Source organism: Osmerus eperlanus, chromosome 16 (assembly GCF_963692335.1).
Source record: "Osmerus eperlanus chromosome 16, fOsmEpe2.1, whole genome shotgun sequence".
Lineage (NCBI taxonomy): Eukaryota > Metazoa > Chordata > Actinopteri > Osmeriformes > Osmeridae > Osmerus > Osmerus eperlanus.
The window spans coordinates 1,111,735-1,121,538 of NC_085033.1; the positions used below are offsets into that span (position 1 = coordinate 1,111,735).

At 38.5% G+C, this 9,804-nt stretch overlaps 1 protein-coding gene across 1 annotated transcript in view; it reads right to left on the reverse strand.

Moving 5' to 3' along the window:
- Window positions 1-6,612, reverse strand: part of LOC134037150 (dipeptidyl aminopeptidase-like protein 6) — a 128,955-nt gene extending 122,343 nt beyond the window's left edge. Inside the window, exon 1 of the mRNA XM_062482503.1 lies at window positions 6,523-6,612. Within this exon, the coding sequence (XP_062338487.1) occupies window positions 6,523-6,579 (57 nt within the window). The 5' untranslated portion in view covers window positions 6,580-6,612. The remainder of the gene's footprint in view (window positions 1-6,522) is intronic.
- Between the last annotated feature and the right edge of the window lie 3,192 nt (window positions 6,613-9,804).

Here is a 9,804-nt window from a genome sequence, read left to right on the forward strand (position 1 = left end):
GTGTACTGCAAAGGGCACGGTCATAGGTTCAAATCCAGCCATTGAGCATGTCATTATACTGATTATGTATTTAGTTAAACATGAATCCAGGTACACCACAGTAGCTGTCTTGCTGCACAATCATAATGGTAACGCTGTTTCATTCTGAGGGGATTACTACACCAGAAGAGCCAGATCTAGGGCTGGCTCTTTTTTAACTTGTGCTCTGTAGATAAAATCCTGCTTCATCTAGACAGCGCATCGGATTTCTGGCATCATGTGTGTAGAAAACCTACATTTATGGTAGATGTGTAGGATACATGTCTTTTAAAGCAATATTTGGCAAAAATGAAGACAAGACAATATGGCTGAATTCAATGTCCACATCGTCTGTGTCAATAACGCAAACTCCTTTTGACTGAAGATTCAAACCTTATAGGTTTCCAGATTATCGCAATTTCACCTTGGTATGTCAAAAGATGACTGAATTACAGCTGCTTAAACTTTGTCCAAAGCTGACCAAAGCTAATTCTCTGCCCTTTCTATTCACAAAAACTCAACAGTGGATGTGTAGCAGAGGGGATAGAGGCTGACTTGAAACCTCATGCTCTTGAGTTCGAATCTCCATCCAGCCTGTTGTTGTTTGCCAAGCATGAATTAAATTTGCTCTCGTTGTGCTCTTGACCTTCTACAATGTTCATTTTTGTGCTGTCCCCACTCAGTCGACTAGTCGATTGTTTGGTCGATATGCTCTTGGTCGACTAAGATTTTTTTAGTCGAGTTGCCGGTGTTACCGTTTTCCCTTTCGTTAATCTGTGTTTTAGTTTTTTGTACACGGCACATGAGCACAATTGTAGCTGTTAGCCTAAACTCTACCATACTTTGTCGTTATTAATCCTTTAGGCAAAATGGCAAAGAAATCTGTGGCATGGAAGCATTTGATCAAAGTACCGTGTGACTCAAAACAATGTTACATTTACATTTATTAATTTAGCGGACGCTTTTATCCAAAGCGACTTCCAAGAGAGAGCTTTACAAAAGTGCATAGGTCAATGATCATAAACAACGAGATAGCCCCAAAAACATTGCGGGTAACCAAAACATGAAGCATACATTGTGAAAAGCAAATAAGTGCCAATAGGAAAAAACATAAGAGCATGTAGTTAAACAAATTACAAATTAAACAACATGAAACTCAAAAGTGCAAGAGTGTACCTGTAGGAAAGCCAGCAACAATAATATAATTTACAGTGAGTACAAGTAGTTAAATCAGTTAAAAAACTAACCAACAAGTGCAACAAGTCATAAATAAGTGTCATTGTGTTCCTGGAGGAAATAACCTAACATTGGATCCAACAAATATTTCTTAAGTACCGTTGTACTCCCGGAACAGACCTAGAGCCAGACCTAGCCAGATCTCTTCTGGTGTAGTAATCCCCTCAGAATGAAACAGCGTTACCATTATGATTGTGCAGCAAGACAGCTACTGGGGTGTACCTGGATTCCTGTTTAACTAAATAGGTAATCAGTATAATGACATGCTCAATGGCTGGATTTGAACCTATGACCGTGCCCTTTGCAGTACACTGTCTCAGCCCATTGAGCTAGTCTCAGTGTTGGGAGATAGTGCTGTCAGTTACTGTATTATAATTGATTTATTGACACAAAGATATTGAGGCAATATGTACATTTACATAAATAGACTTCCTTCAGCCATTTTGCATTGCATTCCTTATTCCTTTTGACCTTATAGGAAGACATGTATTACACACATGTATATGAAGACAATTGGACTTAAGAGTTAAGAGGAGAACTGTTTTGTAAGTTTACCCACATTTTCACTGTACAGCAAAATCTATCATGGCATGACTAGAGTTGTCTACTAGTCTTCAAAAGCCAATCACTGACGGCCATGGGCACAGTATTTGCCCATTTGGCATATGGCGTGAGGAGTTGGCAAAGGAGTGCTTCTGGCACATAAAGCTAAACAAACATGACGGTCATGGATCAGTCAGATAAGTACTGGCCCATGTTAAACCAAATGTAAAGAGAGCACATAGCACCTGGACAGACTGTAACACGATTCTGGATCTCTGTTTACTCAGGCAGGGTTGGGTAGGTTGTAATCCGTTACAGTTACTAGTTACCCATCCACAATTGTAATAAGTAACGTAATTTTTGGATTGCCCAGACTCAGTAATGTAATCTGATTACTTTCCATTACTTTTGGATTACTTTCAAAACCTAGTTTATAACCAGTTGAAGTTTGTTTACATAACCTGGAATAAGAGTAAATCAAAAAAACAAATTCTATTGGACCCAGAAACTGTTGCAGCAGGACATACAGTAGCACTCCAAAATAAATAGAAAAATCACCCCAAGGGCATTACACTGTAGGTGGACTGATGGCCAGTGGTAGTGTACCAAAAGAAAAAAAGGATATTGAGGGTCCAATAATGGCAGGTGACATATAATGCACAATATTATTTACACACTTGTATTTATTGTTTGAGAAATGCATAAAGCACATTTAGATAATTCTACCAAAAACTGCAGTTTGGTAATAATTAACCATTTATGTTTTTCACTTATTGTGGCCACTGGACACTAAATGTCAGAGATACAGTATAATCTAAAACTATTTACATTGCTTTTTATTAACGATGCTGTAAAGTGGAATTGAAAATTAGTTTTAAGTTCATCACACCACAGAATAATGTGTTGTTAGCTACCCATCCAAATTTGAATGAAAAAAACAGACAAGTATGTTAAATTAGGCTTTGAAATCGTGAGAAGTAGTCTTCTCTGCTTGAGACTGGGGGGGGGGGGGGGGGGGGGGCGTGTCGCCTGAAGGAGCTGAAGCTCCGCCCCCTCGAATTTATTGAATTTAGCTAGCTAAATCAATTGCAGATATCAGAACAGACTTACCTGCAGTCTCTGAGTGTTTTATGTGTTAATTACTTTGTCTTTGCATCGAACCAGCTGAGTAACAGAATGCAACCGTCTGTGATCTCACGTAGATAGTTCGGGTTTTGCCCCGCCTATACAAAACCTGAGCTGAAAACGGGTGAGAAACTGTTTAACGGTCTAACTCCACATTTCAGTGCAACAAAGTTTTAGAGCTTTGTACATGCTTTCGGCAACTCATTTCACACATATATAATGTATTGAGAAGCAAATCATGAATTTGCTTGACAGCATCTTTAAAGGAACACTGCAGACCCCTAAATAGATAAAAATCATTGTGCCGGTCATGTTTCCGACATGATAGGCACTAAAAACACCTTCTGAGCGCGTTCGAAAATGTTGGGGTGACGTCACTGTAAGAATTTCGGGTCACTTACGGACAAGGGTGTAGCCATGGTTTAGACATTGGGGGGGTCCAAATACCCTCCCCTATAATTTTTTTTTTGTTAAGTGCATTGCCTACAATTCTATGTTTATATATGAAAATTTGCACATTTAGAACATGAGGACTACATTGACTATTTGAATTTGAATCTAAAGGAATAGTGTAATTTCTCCGAGACAGTAACTGCCTGCATGGTGACCACATGTAATTTTATCAGAGAACAGCGACTCATACTTTTATGAGGCTACTCGTTTTATTTTCTTACACATTTAGCTCGGTATCAAGTTACTTACTTTTCTGAGAAAAAAAACGCTTATGCTTGGCTGCTGGTCCAGTTTTCTCCGCTTTTTAAGTAACCTCAAATCCTCCATTACTCTACCTCCTCTCCAACAAGTTAACTAACATTACTTTCTTTTAGGGCTGCAACAACGAATCGATTAAATCGATTAAAATCGATTATTAAAAGTGTTGGCAACGAATTTCATTATCGATTCGTTGTGTCGCGCGATTATTACGCCACTCAATATGTCGCGGAGATGTTTGAGTATTACAAAAAAAAGTTTAGTTGAGCGCGGAGCGGAGGTAGAGGAAAGGCCATCGGAGAGACGTTGTTGAGTAACGTTGTTCTGAAACACATGGCGGAGGCAGAGAAATCAGTACGACCCAAGTCATCCAAGGTGTGGGAGCATTTCACACTAAATACATCGAAACAGTGTGTTAATTGACCAAGGTGAAGTTAGTTTCATATTCGACATTCGTCTCACATTCGGAAGACGCTACTTTGCAGCATCGCGTTAGGGAGCGGGTGAAAACCACCCATTCCATTTTGAAAAATGTAGACATTTATAATATTTTTAGGAATATAAAACCTCAAACAGACACCAGAGTATCTTAACAATGTCTGGTATACTTCCACAGCCTTTACTTTTTCAATGAAGTTTCAAATAAAATGATAGAAAATCACTAATCTTTGAAAATAGCTCACAAATCTTAACTTTTTCAAAATGTTGTCAAAAAATCTTAAATATACACCAGATTATTCTAATAAAGTCTGGCCTACTTCCACAACCTTTCAATTTTCAATAAAGTTTTAAACAAAACTCAAATAAATTGCTCATCTTGGAAAATAGCATTACATCCACGCTAATATTAATAACATTTTCAAAATTGTGTGCCTGTTTGTGCACATCCTGAAGATTTTTTGCACTGTGAATTTGCACTGTCAGCTCTGTTTTTGAATAAAGGGTTGGAAATTAATGCTTAAAAAAAAATCTGATTCATCGATTAATCGAAAAAAGAATCGTCAGATTAATCGATTATTAAAATAATCGTTAGTTGCAGCCCTACTTTCTTTGCACTCAACTGACTGACGAAAAAGTGTTAGGTAACCGTGACGACGCAGAACGACGCAAGGTGGATTCAAACGAAATCACACAAGTGTAGGAGGGGGGATTCACACACTTGTTTTTCTTAACAAACGGAAATAAATTGAAAATAAATAAGACATAACAAGAGACCGATCCATTGACAGGGTTCAGAAAAGGAGAACATATATTTGCCATATTTTCTGCTGTATATTGGGGGAGACAGATTGGTATTTTCTCAATATTGGGGGGACACGACCCCCCCCCCCCCCCCCCCCCCCAAAGAATGTGTGGTTACGCCCTTGCTTACGGAGGATGAGTTAGGAATTACTAACGCCTCTACTACGCTGAGGTGTTTTTAGTGCCTGTCGTGACGGAAACAAGACCAGCACAATTTTTTTTTGCTGTTTAGGGGTCTGTAGTGTTTCTTTAAGCTTTTAAACAGAATGCCTAGTCCCTATAATTACTTATTTACTTAAAAGGGGAAAATAAGTGGTCAATTAAGCTCAATTTAACATCTTATTCGAGGTAAACCTAAACACTTAAAAAACATATATATACAGTATATTAAAGTAATTTAATTATGTCTCTAAGCTTGAATCTTAGTTTATATCCTTTTTTGGTTGTTATGATTAACCAGTTTTACCATTCTTGGAATGTTGGAAAAAAAACAAGGCAGCTAGATATTAACCTTACACAAAACTACAGTCCCTAACAAGCTAATTCTGACCACCGAGAATGGCATCCGTTTTGAAAATTGATTAGCCTAATCTAGCTATCTTAACTGGTAGCTATATGGTAGTGACTCCATTACCAATGAAAATGTACAGCACATACTTCACAGCAACTCTTATCACAAACTCCATATTTGATTGTTTGATACTGGGCATTTATTAAAAACGGTCAATTTATGATGAAAGCAAAAGAGCAGTGATCATACTAGTTAGATAATGTGTGGTTGTAGCTAGGACTGAAACGTGGCAAAGCATCAATCTAAATTGGATAGCTGAACAGTTAACGTAGTCTCTGCCAAGATAGCCTACAGCATAGGCCCTACCTTTCACCACAATTAATATTTTTCCTACTTGACAATGTTTCAAGTTAATTAGCTAGTTAGCCAACTAATCGGTTTAATAATGGGCTAGCAGCTGACTAGCCATCTAGCTAACCCTATTTAACTTGTGTTTGCTAATTGCTTTATTTTCATAGCCTTACCTCCAAATGCTTCTTCAAGTTTGAAGTTTAATCTTTTGACGCAGACAGCATGCTTCACCCTAGCTTGCATTGAACTGTTGGGTTTGCCTTTTTCTTCTTTCGAACACAAATAGACATGTTTGAAATTTCGTTGTTTTAGGCAGCCATGATCAAAGTTTTAACAACGTCACAGAGAAAATGGCCAATTTAGCAATTACCTTTTTCAAAAGAAAATCGACTATTATAAAATGTAAAAGTATCGCAAAGTAATCAATATTTTTCAAAAGTATCTGTAATCCTATAAAAAAAAATTGCAGTAACGTAACGGATTACAGTTACAATAATTTTTTTATCAGATTACAGTAATCCGATTAGCCTATTTGTAATCCGTTACTCCCCAACCCTGCAAACTGGGAAGCACCCAGCTCCAATGCAAAAACACATGATCTTTTCACCATAATCGTTGTCTAACCTACACACGTAAAACAGTATTGAAAGTCCTTCAATTAGTCCTACAACATCATAATACATAAAAAACTAAACTAATACTCTCATTAATGTATCTGCAATAAACCTTTAAATATGGGTGCGATTTATTGGGTAAATTTAATGTATAGGCTACATATTCCATACCTTCTCTCCCTTGGTGGAGCCCCTTTGGTATTTGTTTACACCTGCTGATGAGTTCATGGTTCCTGGAAGGGTAAAAATGTTTAGCAGTGGAGCTGTTGTCTTAATCTCCTCAATATGCACTCATGTGAAATAGACAGCGCGCGCTGTTTTCGCCCCCCCTCCCTCCCTCTCTCTCTCTCTCTCTCTCTCTCTCTCTCTCTCTCTCTCTCTCTCTCTCTCTCTCTCTCTCTCTCTCTCTCTCTCTCTCTCTCTCTCTTTCTCTCTCTCTCTTTCTCTCTTTCTCTCTCGTGCAGAAACACAAATACCCCAGTAATTTTCTCCCCATGACACTCACTTCTTTAATCCCCAAATCCTCGCTGGTAATATTATATGTAGGCTGTGTTGTTATAACGGTGAATCTCACTTGTCGATGTAGCCTAGATGACCGTTGCCTTGAATCCCTATTGCTGAGTGGCTTTTCAAAAAAGTTGATCCTTAACGACAATAACAGGTAAAAGTACGAGTATTAAAAGTCAGAATGGAAAATCAACATCCCTCTCATCTGTTGTCTAGCAAAAGAAGCGTCCCCAATTTGTAAGACCCTTCTAGAGGTTGGTGGAAAAAAGGGGGGAAAAGCTTCTCAGCGTGCAACCTGTAAATTAGTTCACACTGGAATTTGCTACTCTAGAATTCGTTTTTGCTAACACATCACAACCAATGTCAGCCACTGCAGATAAAAAAGGGTAGTTGTTGGGGAAGCTGCAGGTGCTATTCCAACAATCAGGTGTCTATACTGTACCAGTTGCCTGTGAGTCCACATAGGCCACAATTTGACTGATTAGCGGATTGAAGAGCATAGCGTAGACAGACAAGACAATGGGGAAGACAATATCATAGCATGTCCTCTTGGATTCCTCCAGGTTTGCCTGTGCCTAATAAACATTAATCATCTGTTCTTGACTTACATTATAGAAAAGGTTAATCCGGGCAACTGCAGAGGATAAATATTTTTTTCTGCTGTGATGCCTACTGTACTGCATTGGACTGAATAATTTATTGAGAAATGTGGTAAACAATATCCTTAGAGTTTAACCCTGACAATTCTCAGTAGTGAAGTGACATAAAATAAAGAGTAGGTCACATGAAAACCAGAATCCGACTTAGAATGCACAATAGTAATACCACACTTTGGTTTGGTTACTAAATGTCCTTATTATTTATTGTGCAGAAACACAACATCAGGCTCCCCCCCCCCCCCCCCCACAATCTCTCATATCTTTCATGTCAGAGCATGGCCTTGGCCAATGATGTTAGAGAGGAGAAAACATGAAACCCTACTCTACAACTGCTGTTCACGTTGGAACCCTCAACTAGAACTGAACTAGAACTGGAAATAAATATTATAGGACTGTTACTATTACTTATAAAAGTAACGTTTATTTATACAGGCATACATATTAGTGACAAGGAATTATATTTAGGAAGCACAGGATCCAAACAACAACAAAAAGCAACACTTGATTAGTCACTAATACAAAATTCAGAAGCATATCTTAACCACTTCATATCCAACGACTTACCAGATCAAATTGTAAAGCCAACAAAAGGAGATGGCGAACGAAAAAGTAATGAGCATTAGTGGCAATGCATTGATCCAATTACACGTCATACACCAAGAGATTTATTTGTCCCTTTTGTGTGAATATACTATTTGAGGGATATTCCATTATGCCCCTTGGACTGTACATTCATCAAAAAACCTTTTGACAGTTATCCAGCAAGTGTTTGAGTGCATTTGAATAGAGCTCTGTATGGGAGACTAAATTGACCTGAACAGGAGTAATAACAGTGTGTAGCTCCTGTGAAATGCCTCGTGAAAAGAGAGAATGTGTGTGAGGGAATGTGGCAGTAAAAACAAGTTTTCAGATCTGTGCAATTGACCACTACTGGCAGGAGAATGTGGGCTACGGGCAGCAAAGAGTACGATAGGGAGAAAGCCTCTGATGCACATTCAGTCTCGCTTGATAGTCATTTAGTTGAGTTAATTAATTTGTAACACTCCCATATCTGCTTTCACCACTGTTTCCATTAAGGGAAGTGTTATAATTATAGCTCTTCCCCCCAGAGGGAACTGGCTACATGTTCTATGCCTTTTAAGATACTGATGCTTTTCATCTGCTGCTTACTGATCATGGATACAGTGTTACTGCAGTCGGCTAAGATATCAGTAGACTGATATGACAAAGCATCAGCATTCCAAAGTTCCTGTTGTCGATAAAGCTTTTCCTGTCAGAATGCAGTCGAGTGTCCCATAACTGCCAACCACAGTTTCTCCAAGGATGGCCAGTGTGCTATCTCAAGCAATGCTGACTATGCATAGTAGACAATGTCAAAGGAAAGACATTGTATTTTTTACAATACATGCAATTGTTTAAAAAGTGTCACTTATCCATGTACTGTACTATACAACATTGTGGTTATCTAATAATCGACATGTAACTTCACAGCAGTAGCAACCAAGGTATTGGTGGGACTGGATGGTGGGCTTGGATGTCCACTTACCCCTTTGAGAGGAGAGACCCACCCCCCACCCCCCGCCATCGGTACATTCTGCAAGGGTCCTTATTACCATGAAGATCATGTTTCTTATAGTTTGGGTACAAACGTGAATGAGTTATAAAAATGCCTTTGATGCATATATTTTTACACCGCAATTCCACCTCTGAAAACAGACCTGAAAGCGGCAGTCAAATTTCAGTTGTCTTAAGTAGAATGTAAGAAGTTAACCATGGGGTATCTTAATAATCAAGTTCACTTTGGTTCCAGGCAGATGTTATGTGATGGAGATCTGGATCTTAGGGGTTTTGTGTTGAGCTATTGTTATGCGGACAGATGGAGTCTAAAAGTGGGAGTAGAGAGGGGAACAACTGTGCTTGAATTTCATTTAAGTTCAGTGCCTTGTGTTTAATTGCTTTAAACACAGTTGCATATCAAGGAAGCAGGAGGGGTGGAGGTACACTAAAAGCATTTGCCACATAATGGATAGAATTATCCACACTGCATAAGAACAGACTTCAGAAAGAAGAATGAGACATTAAGAATGCAAACCCATTCATTTTGAACAGAAATTGAATAAGTTATGTTCTTCCATTATAGAAATTAGGAGAACATGGTTGGCTAACACTTACGTAAGCTTTTTCTCTCTCTCTGTTGCGCTTTCTTTCTTTCTTACACACAAACACACACACATCTTGAAGCGCTCCTAAGAAGCTCTTAGCGCTAAGAAGCTCTTAACGAATCTGG